The sequence below is a fragment of the Chiloscyllium plagiosum genome, chromosome 22 (genome assembly GCF_004010195.1).
Source record: "Chiloscyllium plagiosum isolate BGI_BamShark_2017 chromosome 22, ASM401019v2, whole genome shotgun sequence".
NCBI classification, from domain to species: Eukaryota; Metazoa; Chordata; class Chondrichthyes; order Orectolobiformes; family Hemiscylliidae; genus Chiloscyllium; species Chiloscyllium plagiosum.
Window position 1 is genome coordinate 36,154,983 of NC_057731.1, and position 17,634 is coordinate 36,172,616.

The following is a 17,634-nucleotide window of genomic DNA, read 5'->3' on the forward strand; positions in this document are numbered from 1 at the left end:
CCTCCGAAGCTCCAGGGAAAACAGCCCCAGCCTATTTAGCCTTCCCAAGAGCTCAAGCCTTCCCACCCTGGCAACATTCTTGTAAATCTTTTCTGAACCCGTTCAAGTTTCACAACATCCTTTCTATAGGAACGAGACCAGAATTGCACACAATATTCCAAAAGTGGCTGAGCCAATGTCCTGTACAGCCGCAACATGACTCACAACTCCTGTACTCAATGCTCTGACCAATAAAGGAAAGCACACCAAACACTTTCTTCACTATCCTATCTCCCTGCAATTCTACTTTCAAGGAACTATGAACCTGCACTCTCAAGTGTCTCTTTGTTCAGCAACACTTCCTAGGACCATAACATTACGTGTATAAGTCCTGCCCTGACTTGCTTTTCCAAAATGCAGCACCTCACATTTATCTAAATTAAACCATATCTGCCACTTCTTGGCCCATTGGCCCATCTGATCAAGATCCCATTGTACTCTGAAGTAACCTTCTTTGCTCTTTAGTATACCTCCAGTTTTGATGTCATTTGCAAACTTACTAACATTACTTCCTATGTTCATATCCAAATCACTTATTTACTGTAAATGATGAAAAGCAGTGGACCCAGGACCTTGTGGCATACTGCTGGTCACTGACCTCCAGTCTGAAAAGCAACCCTCCACCACCACCCTCTGTCTTCTATCTTCGAGCCAGTTCTGTATCCAAATGGCTTGTAAACCCTGTATACCATGTGATCTAACTTTGCCAACTATTCGACAATAAGGAACCTTGTCAAATGCCTTACATGTCCATATAGATCACATCAACTACTCTGCCCTCATCAATCCTCTTTATCACTTCTTTGAAAAACTCAATCAAGTTAGTAAGACACAATTTTCCATGCACAAAGCCATGTTTATCCCTAATCAGTCCTTGCCTTTCCAAATACCAATAAATCCTGTCCCTCAGGATTCCCTCCAACAACTTGCCCACCACCGATGTCAGGCTCACCAGTCTATAGTTCCCTGGCTTTTCCTTACCACCATTCTTGAATAGTGGCACCATGTTAGCCATCTCCAGTCTTCCAGCACCTTGCCTATGGCTATTGATGATATAATTATCTCAGGAAGGGCCTCAGCAAACAGTTCCCTAGCTTCCCACATTGTTCTCGGGAACACTTAATCAGGTCCTTGGGATTTATCCACCTTTATGCATTTTAAGACATCCAGCAACACCACCTCTGTAGTATGGATATTTTTCAAGATGTCACTATTTATTTCCGTGTTCTTTATCTTCTATATCCTTCTCCACAGTAAACACTGATGCAAAGTGCTCATAGAATCTCTTTGGATTCTCCTTAACGCTAGTTGCCAAAACTATCTAATATCTCCTTTTTGCCCCCCTGATTTGCCTCTTACTGCCTTTACCCTCTTCTAGGAATTCACTTGATATCTGCTGTCTACTTCTGACATATGCTTCCATCTTATTCTTGATGAAAACCTAAATTTATTTAGTTATACAGCACCCCCTACACCTACCAGCCTTGCCCTTCACCCTAACAAGAACAAAACTCGTATTATCACATTTTCAAAGGCTTCCCATTTTTCAGCTGTCCCTTTATCCGCAAACCTCCAAGAATCAATCTACTTCCATGTTAGAAGTATTCATGGATCCTGCTTCCAAATCTGTTTTCTCTTTGGAGAAGAGAGCTCCAAAGATTCTCAACCATCCAAGAGACAAGAATGCTCCTCATTCCTGTCATAGGTGAAAGACCCCTTATTTTTAAATTGTAAGTCCTTGTCCTGGTCCCGGATCTTGTATGTATTTGTGAGATCACCTCTCGTTCTTCTAGACGCCAATGGATACCCACCTAGCCTGACCAACCTTTCTTCAGAAAATAACCCATCCCATCCTAGACACTAGTTAGGTAAATCTTCTCCAAACTGCTTCTAATAAGCTGTCTTCCTTCCTTTAATAAGGAGACCAACCCTGCGCACAATACTCCAGATGTGGCCTCACCCAACATTCTACACAACTGTGGAAAAGCTTATCTACTTATATATTCCATTCCCCTTGAAATAAATAACACCATTTCACTTCCTTTTCCAATCACTTGCTGTGCCTGCACACTAACTTCATCTACCAAGGCATTCAGATCTCTCTGCAGCTCAGAATTCTGCAGTTTCTCTCCACTTAATATGTGGCTTTTCTTTGCTTCCTGTCAAAGCAGACAAGTTCACATTTGCCCATATTATTCTCCATTTGCCAATTTTTGCTCACTCACATAACCCATCCTTATCCCTTTACAAACTCCTTATGTCCTCTTCAAACATGTCTTTATATCATTAGCAAATTTAACAATAAACATTCAGTCTCTTGATACAAATGATTGATAGATTATTTACAACCATATAAATCATTTTAGGGCCTAGGTGTAATTTTCAGCTTGCAGTGAGTGGAGCTCTGCAAATGAGCAAGCCTCCAATTGTTGCTAACTTTGTGGGACCAGGAGGAGCACAAATATAATTCTGTGTAATACCATAATCTTTCCACCACTGCCATCTGCTCAGTTGTTTATCCCCAGGATTGTCTCCTTCCAGTCCCTTTAACTGTGGATTGAACCTGCTAAGCAGCTGTTGGATTTCTAATTTATTTCAATTAACATACAACCTAACAACTCCCATTGAAGACTTGTTGCTGATTGATCAAATTAACGAAATGAACCATGAAAAAGGTTTAGACTTCTCTCTGCTGCCATTGGGCAGGTGTTTGATCATTTCAACCATCCCCTGCCCATGAGACACTATAATTGAGAATAATTCTATTATGTATTTTAAACCTTTCAAAAAATATCAGATGCTCACTCTAGGTGACATTCTTTTCAAATATAAATTCATGTCTAAATAACTCTTCGATTATTCCTAGTGCTATTTTGGAAAATAATATCATACCTGGACTATTTTGGAAAGCCAGTTGGTGAAGGATAGAGCAGTTAATCACGTTGTACATTTGTCTATTTATTTACAGTTACAAGTAAACCCCTCCCACCCCAACAACTGCAATATTAGTATATGCTTATTTTTAGGAACATGACTGAATTCTATGTTAATAACCAACAAATGTGCATAATTAAACATAATTTTACACAATTAACAATGCCAACTACGATATTTGAATGGATGCCAATTTGGACCAGGTGGACTAAGTAAAATAAAAGGAAAACCTGGGTGTGTAGATGTAGGTTTACTCGCTGAGCTGGAAGGTTCACTTCCAGACATTTCATCAATCTACTAGGTAACACCTTCAGTAGGCCTCTGGGTGAAGCACTGCTGATAATTCCTGCTTTATATGTTTGGGTTCTTTGGGTTGGTGATGTCATTTCCTGTTCTTTTTCTCAGGGGGTGGTAGATGGGGTCTAACTCGATTTTGTTTGTTGATAGAGTTCCAGTTACCACCCCCTGAGAAAAAGGAACTGACATCACCACAGGAAATGACATCACCAACCCAAAGAAACCCAAGCATATAAATAGAAATCAGGAATTATCAGCAATTATCAGCAGTGCTTCGTCCAGAGGCCCACTGAAGATGTTACCTATTAGGGTGATGAAATGTCTGGAAATGAGTCTTCAAGCTCAGCGAGCAAACCTACATCGAGAACCTCAACCTGAGCTACAAATCTCAAAACACGTTAAGACCTGGGTGTGTTTTTCAACAAAGCGTCTTCCCCATTTTTTAAAGTATGCATGTCCTTGTAAGAAGAACAAGAAATTTTGGGCATTTGAATAAATGGATGTAATTTTGCTCGCTGAGCTGGCAAGTTCATTTTCAGACGTTTCATCACCATACTAGGTAACATCATCAGTGAACCTCCGGTGACATACTGGTGGTATGGCCCGCTTTCTATTTATGTGTTTAGGTTTCCTTGGGTTGGTGATGCCACTTCCTGTGGTGATGTCATTTCCTGTTCTTTTTCTCAGAGAGTGGTAGATGGAGTCCAAGCCAATGTGTTTGTTGATAGAGTTCCAGTTGGAATGCCATGTTTCTAGGAATTCTCGTGCATGTCTCTGTTTTGATTGTCCTAGGATGGATGTGTTGTCCAAGTCGAAGAAGAATCCTTCCTCATCTGTATGTAATGATACTAATGAGAGTGGGCAATGTCTTTTTCTGGGGAATTTCAAACTAGCATCTACAGTAAAACAACACATATGGACCAAATACTGAAGTACAGAAGCAATCATCCCAATACCCACAAATGAAGCTGCATTAGAACATTATTTCAATGAGCCACCACACACTGTAGCATAGAGGAACTATGAAGAGCAGAGGAAGATCACTTATACAGAGTATTCAAACAAAATGGGTACCCAATGAACACAGTCTGCCGATTTCTCAGCAACAAACCCAAACAAGCAGACAAAACGCGTCCAGAAACCCTAGCCACTCTCCCCAACATCAAAGACATCTCACAAATGACTGCCAGACTACTCAGGCCTCTTGGCATCATGGTAGCTCACAAATCCACCAACACACTAAAACACCACCTAATGAACTTGAAAGACCCTATATAGACAATGAGCAAAATGAACGTCACTTACAAAATACCTTGCAAGAACTGTAACAGACACTACATTGGACAAACCAGCAGAAAACTAGCCACCAGGATACATGAACATTGACTAGCCACAAAAAGACATGACCCACTCTCACTTGTATCCTTATATACAGATGAGGAAGGACACCACTTTGGTGCAACACATCCATCCTAGGACAAGTCAAATAGAGATGTGCACGAGAATTCCTGGAAAATTGGTATTCTAACTAGAACTCTATCAACAAACACATTGACTTGGACCCCATTTACCACCCTCCAAGAAAAAGAACAGGAAATGACATTACCTCAGGAAATGACATCACCAACCCAAACCTAAACACATAAATAGAAAGCGGGTCACTAACACCAGTGCTTCAGTGGAGGCTCACTGATGATGTTACCTAGTATGGTGAGGAAATGTTTGAAAACAAACCTTTCAGCTCAGCGAGCAAACTTACATCCAGAACCTCAATGTGAGCTACAAATCTTCTCAAAACTCACTAACTTGCATAAATACAATTAAAACATTGCCACATGGTTGCTTTCAGCATGTAAACTGGAATCCCACTTCTGTCATCGTAAATCACTAGAAACAGTGAAGGAATTTAAAGGAAATTTCATGTGTTGGAAGGGATCAAAAGGATATGGTGGGCCTTTTTCAACAATGTGTCCTTATTACAGGTAGGTAACATTTTACTGTAAAGAAAGAATGACAAGAAAATATAATTTGCAATGTTTTGAAGCTTGCAGTGTGATCTGAAGGCTGAGATTATTCTTGCTGAAGTTCAAGAAATGGCCAGTAATAATCATCATTGTCAAGCCTGTGTGAGAGGAGCGTGGAACATTTGTTAGAGAGACCTACAGGAAATAAGTTGGTTTACAGAAGTTGAGATGATCTTTGTGGCAGACATCCTAAATAGTTAAGTGCATGGGAGAGGAGTTGGAGAAGCTCTAACCAGAATTAGATAGGCAAATACGAGCAGGACTTGGAGAATCAACAATGTAACGTGAAAGGACAACAGAGTAAACTAGCTATTGACTAACCTGCTAGTCTAAGCTGCAGATGAACTCTTAGATCCAATAATTCAAGATAAAGTTACTGAATACTTAGAAGAGAGTGGGATAATTATGACAGCTAGCATTGACTGCTTAAAGACAAAATCTGCTTCTCAATATAATAGGAAATGTTTCTGAAGAAGTGACACTCTGACCTGAATTTAGCAGTCAGCGGCAAAGGACTAACCTCAAAGAAGGATACTCATAGGATTTAACTGTTTGTTATATGGGGTTCTCCTTTCCAATGTTAGTTTGACTTTGGTGTTAAGTCAAATGGATCTCCTGGCATCCAGCAACGATGGTACCATTAAGTAGCTAAGTAGCTATTGCAATCAAGCATTCTTAAAGATGGAAAACCAGGATGTTAAAAGCACTGATTTATTCACAGCTTCTAATATAATTTCATACAAAAGAAAATAAATTTTGGATCATATACATGGGTTTAAGTTTGAAGCGAAAATATCATAAAAACATATTGTTTTAGAATTAGTTGTAGTTGTTTTAACATAATGAAGAAATTTGGCATTCCACAAATATAAGATTATTTTAGTGCTGGTGAGGCTGTTCAGTAAAAATTATGAACTAAGAACACAGTCAAAAAGCAAGTTGCATCTTGTCCAACAATGTTTAACTTCTTCAACAGATTTTGCAATAAGTCTGATGGTGTCAAAATGCATGTTCACATACGTTTAATGATTTCAATTTGTTTGTAATGTGTGGATCTTTTACAGCGTACCCTGCGGAGAAGCATAGAATCATTGGCAGCCTTTTTCAGATTTCCATTTATCTTCTGCAGATTCCAGAAATCACTGTCAGTTTGAGAGGCGTAATTAAAGCAAGCACTGAACATTTTGCCATCATTACTACTGCAAAGTCCAGATCACTTATAGTTCAAGTTCAAATAGTTCATCTAATGTACATGCATTTTCAAAAGGAATTTGAAAAGATCTCACACTGAAGGCCAATAAAAAAAAAAGCTCACCAAGTATCTATGGAGAAAGAAGGCTATTTGGCCTATCTTAATCTATTCTCAGGTTAGCACTGCATTCCGACATTGTTGAATAACACAGGGATAAAATGTTTTAGGCTGCAACATGAAAGGATTTGGTAAAGGATCAAGTAGGTGAACTAATTTTTACTAGATAGAGTCAGAGAGATGTACAGAATGGAAACAGACCCTTCGGTCCAACTCGTCTATGCTGATCAGATATCCCAAGTCTCATTTGCCAGTACTTGGCTCATATCCCTCTAAACTCTTCCTATTCATATACCCATCCAGAAGCCTTTTTAAATGTTGCAATTGTACTAGCCTTCACCACTTCCTCTGGCAGCTTATTCCATGCACACACCACCCTCTGCATGAAAAAGTTGCTCCTTATGTTCCTTTTATATTCTACCCCTCTTGCCCTAAACCTATGCCCTCTAATTCTGGACTTCCCCACCCCAGGAAAAAGACTTCATTTATTTATCCTATCCATGTCCCTCATGATTTTATAAATCTCTATAAGGTCACCCCTGAGCCTTCAACATTCCAGGGAAAACAGCTCCAGTCTGTTCAGCCTCTCCCTATAGCTCAAATCCTCAAACCTTGGCAACATTCTTGTAAATCCTTTCTGAACCCTTTCAAGTTTCATAACATTCTTTTGATAGGAAGGAGACCAGAATTGCTTGCAATATTCCAAAAGTGGCCTAACTAACTCCTGTACAGCTGCAACATGACCGCCCAACTCCTGTACTCAATGATCTGACCAATAAAGGAAAGCATACCAAACGCTTTCTTCACCATCCTATCTACCCATGACTCTACTTTCAAGGAACTATGAACCTGGACTCCAAGTTCTCTTTGTTCAGCAACACTCCCTAGGACCTTACCATTAAGTGTATAAGTCCTGCTAAGATTTGCTTTCCCAAAATGCAGCACCTCACATTTATCTAAATTAAACTCCATCTATCATTCCTTAGCCTCACTGGCACATCTGATCAAGATCCCGATGTAATCTGAAGTAACCTTCTTCGCTGTCCACCACACCTCCAATTTTGGTGTCGTCTGTAAACTTATTAACTATACCTCCCAAGTTCATATCCAAATCATTTATATAAATGACAAAAAGTAGAGGACCCAGTTCCGATTTTTGTGGCACACCACTGGCCACAGGCCTCCAATCTGAAAAACAACCATCTACCACCACCCTCTGTCTTCCACCTTCGAGCCAGTTCTATATCCAAATGGCTAGTTCTCCCTGTTTTCCATGAGATCTAATCTTGCTAACCAATCTCCCATGGGGAACCTTGTCAAACGCCACACTGAAGTACATATAGATCTCGTCCACCACTCTGCCCTCCTCAATCCTCTTTGTTACTTCTTCAAAAAACTCAATCAAGTTTGTGAGACATGATTTCCCATTCATAAAGCTACACTGACTATCCCTAATCAGTCCTTGCCTTTCCAAATGCATGTAAGTCATGGCCCTCAGGATTCCTCCAACAACTTGCCCACCACTGACGTCAGGCTCACTCGTGTGTAGTTCCCTGGCTTGTCCTTACCACCTTTCTTAAATAGTGGCGCCACATTAGCCAACCCCCAGTCTTCTGGCACCTCACTGTGACTATCGATGAAACAAATATCTCAGCAAGGGGCCCAGCAATCACTTCCCTAGCTTCTCACAGAGTTCTCGGGTACCCCTGATCAGGTCCTGGGGATTTATCCACCTTTATGCATTTCAAGACATCCAGCACTCCCTCTTCTGTAATATGATCATTTTTCAAGATGTCAGCATCTATTTCCCCACATTCTATATCTTCCATGTCCTTCTCCACAATAAACACTAATGCAAAATACTCGTTTAGTATTTCCCCCATCTCCTGCGGCTCTGCACACAGGCTGCCTTACTGAACTTTGAGGGGCCCTATTGTCTCCCTAGTTACCCTTTTGTCCTTAGTATATTTGTAAAAACCCCTTGGATTCTCCTTAGCATTATTTGTCAACACTATCTCATGTTCCCTTTTTGCCCTCCTGATTTCCCTCTTAAGTATACTCCTACTGCCTTTATACTCTTCTAAGGATTCACTTGATCGCTCCTGACATATGCTTTCTTCTCTTTCTTAACCAAAACCTCAATTTCTCTCGTCATCCAGCATTCCCTATACCTACCGGCCTTTACTTTCACCCGAACAGAAATATACTGACTCTGTACACTCGTTATCTCATTTTTGAAGGCTTCCCCTTTTCCAGCTGTCCCTTTACCTGCGAACATCTGCACCCAATCAGCTTTTGAGATTTCTTGTCTAATACTGTCAAAATTAGCATTCCTCCAATTTAGAACTTCAAATGTTAGCTGTGGTCTATCCTTTTCCATCACTATTTTAAAACTAATAGAATTATGGTTGCTAGCCCCAAAGTGCTCCCCCACTGACACTTCAGTCACCTGTCCTCCCTTATTTCCCAAGAGTAGATCAAGTTTTGCATCTTCTCTAGTTGGTACATCCACATACTGAATCAGAAAAGTTTTTTGTACACTTGTATTTGTAATATAAGGATATTATTTATAAAGATATAAGATTAGATATTATTTCATAATATCATATGTTCTGTGCATGAAAATAAATTAATTACTTCCAGAAATCATATTTCTTTTCAGTTGGAAGAGAGTTTATAAAACACACCTTGCCCGATGCTACAGAACAACTTGCCCAGGTATGTATTGCTGAAATACAAATTCCCAACATTATTCTGGTTATAGAGCCCATTTTGTTGTTCATTTTAAGCAGTTCCCTTTTATTGATGTAATTGTGATATTAACTGATGATTCTGATAAGTATTTATATAAATTACTACTAAATCACCTGTGGCATTGCCAACAAGCAGCTGTTTTTATAAGGTCCAGGCTGTTATTCCATTTCAAAATATGCCTGTTTGTAAATGGTGTGGCTTTTAAAGCATCTAATTAGTATTAAAAATGCAATCTTAAAATGCAATTTGAGAAGAAGCTCAGAAAAGAACTCATTTTCTACGTAGACTGATTAAGTGATCATTATTGACATAATAGATTATTCAGCATGGTCCCACAAGGCAGATTGATTTTTTTTAAAAAAGCCCAAGGGATCCAGGGTAGTATAAGAAGCTGGATACAAAATTAGCTCAGTGGCAGGAAATAATGATGTGGAGGTGCCAGTGTTGGACTGGGGTGGACAAAGTCAGAAGTCACATGGCACCAGGTTATAGTCCAAATGGTCTATTTGAGATCAAAGGCTTTCAGAGCAGTGCTCCATGTACAGGTGAAGTGAAGGGAAGCACAAAGGCACAGAATTTACAATCAGAAAGATCAAAAGCTAGTATAAATGGTGTGAGTGGAGGAAATAATGATTGTTGATGGGTGTTTTTGTAACTAGAAGGGTGTTTCCTGCAGTTTTGCAGCGTTCAGTACTAGATTCCCCATTTTTTGTGGTATATATTATCAATTTGGATAAAATATAGAGCCAAAATCAATAAATTTACAGACAAAATGATATTTGACAGTGTAGCTGATAGTGAGGAGGATTGCCATAGACTGCAGGAAAATATCGATGGACTGGTCAAGCAGGCAGACATGACAAATGGAATTCAACCCAGTGAAGTGTATGTGATGCATTTGATGAGGTGAATCAAGGCAATCAAAGTAGATAATGTCACACTAATTCACACCTGATTCCATTTGCTATGCATTTTCCCCAATTATGTTAAAAATCACACAGGTTTAATTGGAAGCACGAGCTTTCAGAGCGCTGCTCCTTCATCACAACCACCTGATGAAGGAGCGTCGCTCCAAAAGCTAGCGCTTCCAATTAAAACCTATTGGACTATAACCTGGTGTTGTGTCATTTTTAACTTTGTATACCTTAGTCCAACACCGGCATCTCCAAATCAGGGATATTTCATTTCAGTGAAGTTATCAAATAAAATAACAATACTTTGTAAGATAGCAAGTTATGAGCTAGTCTCGTAGCATATTTAAATAACCATTTTCATGGATGCAAATGGAACAATTTAGCTTCATCAAACATACGAACGTTAAAAAGCTCCTGAGAGGTTGCATGCCATGTTGAAAGCTATTAAACATCCAGTTTGTTAACATCAGATTTACACTAATCCATTTTTTATTCCATCTGCTATGCTCTTGCCCAGTTATAAGCCTGATTAAATCCACCTGAAGCCTTTTTTATCCTCCACACAATTCCCATTTCCACTGAGCTTTATATCATCTGCAAACTTGGGAACACTACAATTGGTCCCTATATCCAAATCCTAAGTAAATAGACTGTAAAAAAACTGGGGTCTTGTCACTTAGCTTCGAAGTACCCAACCAGCCACAGCCTGACAACGTGAGAATGTCCCATTTATTTGTACGAGGAGAAAGTGAGGGCTGCAGATGCTGGAGATCAGAGCTGAAAATGTGTTGCTGGAAAAGCGCAGCAGGTCAGGCAGCATCCAAGGAACAGAGGAATCGACGTTTCAGGCATAAGCCCTTCTTCAGGAAACCTGAAGAAGGGCTTATGCCCGAAACGTCGATTCTCCTGTTCCTTGGATGCTGCCTGACCTGCTGCGCTTTTCCAGCAACACATTTTCAGACCATTTATTTGTACCCACTGCTTCTATCCAATTCTGAATCCATGTTAGTATATTAACCCCAATCTAATGCACTTTAATTTTGTTTTCTAAACTCCTTTATGGGACTTTGTCAAAAGCTTTTTAAAAACCTAAACAAACCACATCCACTGACTTTCCCTTATTGGCTCTCCAGTAATATCCTTTTTAAAAAAAACAACTCTATCAGGTTTGTCAAACATGATCTCCCGTTCATAAAATATTGTTTCTGTCGATCAGATAATTATTCTCTAAATCATCCTTTACAATGGATTCCAGTATCTTCCCAACTATTGATGTCAGGTTAATGAGCATGTAGTTCCCTATTTTGCCTCTCCTGTCCACTTTTCTTCAATAGGAGGGTTACTTTTGCAAACTTCCAAACTGTAGACACCAATGTTGAATTAATAGAATTTTGAAAGGTAATCACCAATTCATGCAGGATATAAAGAAATATGTACATGTAACTTTTTATGCTATGGACATATTATTTGTGATATCTTATAATCTTACTAGCTTGCACAGTTAGTTGTTGTGGCTCTGTATCAACTATTTCTAAGATGCTCTTTTAGAGATGTTTGTTTATTGTTGGTAATGGGTAGTAACAGTGAAAATCTTAACAATGTTTACCTAAAATCCTCAATAGATCCCTGTGATTCACAGCCCTGTCAATTTGGAGGCACATGTATCGCTGAAGACTTTGAAAAGTACCACTGTGTGTGCCCCACAACATTTGGAGGAGATGCTACTTGTGGTAAATACTTAGATCTTTTCATTACTTAGATACTTTCATTAAATATGTGCATAGATGTCTTCATGCAGTCCACTTGCTCTTTCTTTTGCTTAAAATTGTGCTTCATTCTGCATTGTGGATATTTAGTGCAGCATACAAATTTGGCACCACCAGTTTTACATAAATGCTCAGTCAATTCATCATTGTGTAACAACCGGCTGAATGCTGTTAGTTGCATACATAGTTTGCTACCTGGAGCCTATACTTTGGACAAGTTTTATGAACTGAAGTTGATAAATTGAGAATAGTACATTGGAATTACTGTAATTGTATTCAGTGAGAATCATTAAACTGCAATAGAATGTAAGCATTTCTGAGACTGAACTGGATGTCTGATAGTGTGTTGCTGGAAAAGGGCAGCAGGTCAGGCAGCATCCGAGGAGCAGGAGAATCGACGTTTTGGGCCAGAGCCTTTCATCAGGAATGGTGACTGCTGCTCCTCGGATGCTGCCTGACTTACTGTGCTTTTCCAGCACCACACTCTCGACTCTGATCTCCAGCATCTGCAGACCTTGCTTTCTCTAGGATGTCTGACACTCCTGTTCTTATCTGTCAGCCAGGGGTTCCTGACTTGACCAGATTAACAGCCCCATGAGGTTTACCTTGCTGACTTTGTTACTATCACTATATCCACCTCAGAGAAGGATAGGTGCCTGTCCTCTTAGTCCTGGAATGATGCCAGGCTTGTAAGGTCTATATTGTTGCAGTGCAATTGGCAATCAAATCAATATATCATTCCTGAAGAAGGGCTTATGCCCGAAACGTCGATTCTCCTGTTCCTTGGATGCTGCCTGACCTGCTGCGCTTTTCCAGCAACACATTTTCAGCTCTGATCTCCAGCATCTGCAGACCTCACTTTCTCCTCAATCAATATTTGTCTTTGACTAGTAGCGAAAGTGATTGCAGATGTAATACAAAGTTCAGTAGATTATTCACTTTTTTTTATTCATGGGATGTGGGTGTTGCTGACTGGGCCAACATTGATTGACTATTCCTAATTAACCTTGAGAAGGTGATGAACTGCCTTGGTGAGTCACTGCAGTCCATTAGATGTAGGAAGATCTACAATGCCTTTAGGGAGGGAGTTCCAGGATTTTGTTTTTCAGTGACAATGAGGAAACTCCTGAATCTTAAAATTTCAGAACACAGCATTTGACTGGTGCCATAGTTTACATTTTCTGACTGTTGTATGCTATGAGGGATCTGTCAGAGTGAAAATATGGCTCCACATTTCTGAAAGAGCCCTAGTCAGAATCTCTTGTCAGAAATGTGGAACAAAAGGAACAGAATGGCAACATGTGTGAGATTGTCACTCCTTGAAAATCCAGCCCAATTATCCTAAACGTAAGATGGATTCTTTTATCAGGAGCAGTGGTACAGCTCATCGCCATTACCAGTGTTCTACTAAGCTGCTGCATTACCGACTATAGTTAACATAGAGAGGAGCTGGTCATGAGATTATCATTAGTACAGCAAAAGATTTAGCATAGTATTAGCAGGAAATGTCCATGAGGGATTATTTTCTGATTTCTATTTTGTGTTGTTCATACCTGAATTTTCATCATGCAGTGCCAGCGGATGATGGCAGAAAACTGCCCCTATTGTATTTTTCAGTTTAGTAATAGACTGTGCACTATTGACTGTCACTAGACCAACTAGTTTCCTTTATAGTTTAGCAAAATCCTTAGCCAGGTCTGATCTTTATCCATTAAATACGATATTCTTCTTTGCAAACAAGCTTGATGTTTTATCATTTGTATTTACCGATTATAAATGAGAATACAGACTTACTAACTGCATCTGATTGTCTTATCTGCTTATCAGCCATTATCTAACTGCACTGTGCCTGTATGTCTGCCGTCTGATTGCTTTTCAACGTTTGGTCTGATACCATTATTTTAAACAGTCATAGGAGTTTTGTTGGTTTGAAAGCAATCACACTAAGGATTTAGGAAAAAATGTAAAGTTATGATGTTTTGCCTATTTAGCTATCAATCCTTTCCTTACTGATTCTTTTGAATAAAAAAAATGCACACTTCTATTCTCAAAATATTCTGTACGATTACACAGGCTAAATATTACAGCGTAATGCATAAGACTGCAGTGTAGTCAATAATGTGGTGTTTAACCTCAGCAATTTTCATGCAGGACCCTGAAGAAATCTTTCACAATCCTACTCTAACTACTGCAGAATTTGATGAATATTAGAATGTCCTGTTATGGAAAGATTAAATTGGAGATATATGCAACATTGTTACAATTTCACTTTAACCATATACAACCATCATAGAATATAATATTCTGAAGCTATTCTGGAGTACCACCTGATAAGCATGGCAATTTGTTGTTGGACAATTCATGGATGCAATATACAGAAGGCCTTCCAATCCATCAGGTCTATGCTAGCTCTCTGTATGGTAATCCAGCCCGACCTATTCTATTGCTCTATTGGCATCATTCTGCAACTGTCTGAAAGTGTCTACGGTGTTACTGGAATGATTTAAAGGTTTGTTCATAAGATAATTTCATGTTAATGTATTTGAAATGTTTTGTTTATTTTAACAGCTCCACAGCAAGGTCTGGACTGCAATGCGGATCTTTTATTACTTATCGATGGCTCTTCCAAAGTGACAGAAGAAGGATTTCTTCAGCATAAATCATTTGTGAAGCGATTTCTCCAAACTGTACTGACTGTAGATGGTCAAGTCAATGTTGGAGTGGCACAATTCAGTGATGGTGTCCAGATGGAGTTGCCAGTGGGTCAGCACAGTGATGTATCAGATGTTGTTAAAATGATCGATTCAATACGTTTTAAAGGGGGCAGCACAAAGACTGGCAAAGCTCTGCATTACCTGACCCAATTTGGATTCAAAACTAGCTCAGCACTTGCAAAAGTTCAGAAAGATCATCCCCGTGTTTTAGTTCTGCTAACTGACTCGAAAGCAGAAGATTCAGTTGTTGAGTCAGCCAAAAATGCGAGTGATCGAAAGGTCTTCCTTCTTGCTATTGGCAGCCAGAGCCGTCAATCCGAACTGGTTGGAATTACAGGAGATCCACAGCGTACTATCACATATTCAAATCCACGGAGCCTCTTGAATAAGATTCCTGAACTGAACAAGAAAATCTGCAGCGTTGATAATCAAGGCATGTACACTTTCATAACTTGTTTTTCACTTTTACCTTTTCCTCAGATAACAGTGTGATAGAACATGGATGCACAGATATAGTGTGCTATGAACTCTGTATGAAAATGCAGTCCCACATGGTAAGTTACCTAGCTCCTCGAAGTTATTAGGTGAAAGTACCTTATATTGGAGGTAAGAGTTTGTGCACAGATGCAGAAGACCCGGTGTACAGGGGAACCTTGATTATCCGAACTTGATGGGCGGGCAATATTTCGTTTGGATAATCGATTATTGGGTTAATTGATCAAATGCGTTTTCTCTGGGGCTTGGAGCTTTTAAAGTCTGTTCCCCGTTCAGGAGACTGCAGCAGGACACAGTGCATGAGCCCGCCCACAAAATGGCTCCCCCCCGTTCCCGTGCAACACGACCTTTGCCCCCAACACCAGCCCCAACACCCTCTCGCCCCCAACCCCAAGGTGTGAATTAATCCAGTGCTATCTCCCATTGTCAGGTTTTTAAAGGCAAATTCTGAAATTAATGCTGAAAATTATATTTGAGGATTTAAAAAAGCGAGCAATTTGGAATAGGCACAGGATAGTACTGTGTCACCACTGTAAAACATAGAATTTATGCTCAAAGGTGATGAGCCAATGTAATAACAAAAACACTCCTGTCCTCAAATTTTGCTGGAACAATCCAGGTGTTTGAGTGAATTAACCCAAGTAATGACACAGGTCGACAGAGGAGGAAAGGATGAATCAAGTACATTTTGTCAATTAATTGTCCAACAGCACAACTCAGCATGCACTGATGGATGGACAACAGCAATAACTTTTGTATTAGGAATATACACTCAAAGTCAAAATTAAGAGGTTACAAACTAACTTTTGGTAATTTAAAAAAGATTATAGAATTAAATTAACTTGTTGCGGCAAGACTTAAAAACTTGGTAACATGGCAGATTAGAAACCTTTCACCTCAGAGGCTCAGTACAAATCAATCCAAAATACTAATTAGACAAAATATTTCAAATTCAAATGAATTACTGGGCCATATTCAAATGATTCAACTAGAGAAATGGGTTTAAAAAATTCGAGCCCCATGTAAGTCATTAGCTGGGTTCACTTGGTTTCATATTGCTGCAACTGCACTCGATACACAAAAGCTATTTAGTCTGGAAAGAGAAAAGGCTATTCTACAGATAATTCAGTTGAACTACCTGAACTGAATACAAAATCATAGCACATTTTGAACCATGTACAGCACCTAGACTATTCCTATTAGACTATTATAACTAAATATTAAAACAAATTTTTCTCATTTTGAAGGGGTGATTCAGCTTCAACTTATTCACTCTCCAGATTGATTTGCTTCAGGTCAAACTCTCTGCATAATATGGTAAGTTTGTAGTACAGCACTGGAAACTTCGCATTCCGTTTGCTTCGGTCAACAGATGTGCTCCAAATGAAAATTTACTAACTATAGGGGAACCTTGATTATCCAAATGTGATAGGCGGGCACTATTTCGTTCAGATAATCAATTATTCGGTTAATCGAGTAGATGCCTTTCCTCTGGGGCTCAGAAATGTTAAAGTCTACACCCTGCTGAAGGAGACGGCAGCCCCCCGATCCCCCAGTACCCCCGCCCCAACCCCGTGCAACACCGCACCCCTGCTCCCGACCTCATGCAACAGCCCCCACCCCAACCCTATCCGGCACCCCCTCCGCCCGCTCCCCAAACTCCATAGACACTCGCCCCTCTCTGGAGTAGCTGGATTGGACACCAACAACCATACTGCTGCAGTTTTCTTTGTGGGGTAAGTCTCCAAATAGCACACACACACACACGCACGCACGCAGCCACACACACACGCACACACAGCCACACGCACAACTTTTTACTGCAACTTTTTGACAGGTTCTACCTTTGCTCTGTACAGGACAAAGGTGGAGAGAGTATCTGGGGAAAAGGAGTGGGGTTAGGGTACACCCCTTTGTATAACTCCAGGGCAAGTGTGGGGAGAGAGAGAGAGAGGGCGGGCAGACAGTCATTTGGAGACAGTGTCTGTTTAATTACTGTAAACAAAAGACACATCACTGGTGGAAACATGTCTTTGATGTAATGTTTCCATCAAGACCTCGAGATCTCCTTCGGATAATCTGATTTTCAGATAATTGGTATTCGGATAGTCAAGTTCCCTCTGTATATCTGGGTGCTATAAAGAGCTTTTTTTGATGAAACCCAAAGAGCCAGGCTTCCATCTATCCTGTCTAGCAGGGAGTTATACAAGATGCAGGGCTAATAAGACAGGACTTAAGGGAAACATGATAAGTCATAGCTTTTATTTAACACCACAGAGATAACTCTTTTCTATTTCACATTAAATAGGCTAACACACCATTTATTGAAAATAAAAAATGAGGATTTTCAAAATTGCAATTCTCATCAAAACTTTAGGAATCTCTCAA

At 39.8% G+C, this 17,634-nt stretch overlaps 1 protein-coding gene across 2 annotated transcripts in view; it reads left to right on the top strand.

Annotated features, from left to right (window-relative positions):
* The window catches only part of vwa2 (von Willebrand factor A domain containing 2), a 68,807-nt gene that overhangs the window by 35,099 nt on the left and 16,074 nt on the right, over positions 1-17,634 (top strand). For both annotated transcript variants that reach the window (XM_043712796.1, XM_043712798.1), the window contains exons 8-11: positions 5,120-5,252; positions 9,266-9,321; positions 11,894-12,001; positions 14,606-15,184. In XM_043712796.1, the coding sequence (XP_043568731.1) occupies positions 5,120-5,252; positions 9,266-9,321; positions 11,894-12,001; positions 14,606-15,184 (876 nt within the window). The remainder of the gene's footprint in view (positions 1-5,119; positions 5,253-9,265; positions 9,322-11,893; positions 12,002-14,605; positions 15,185-17,634) is intronic.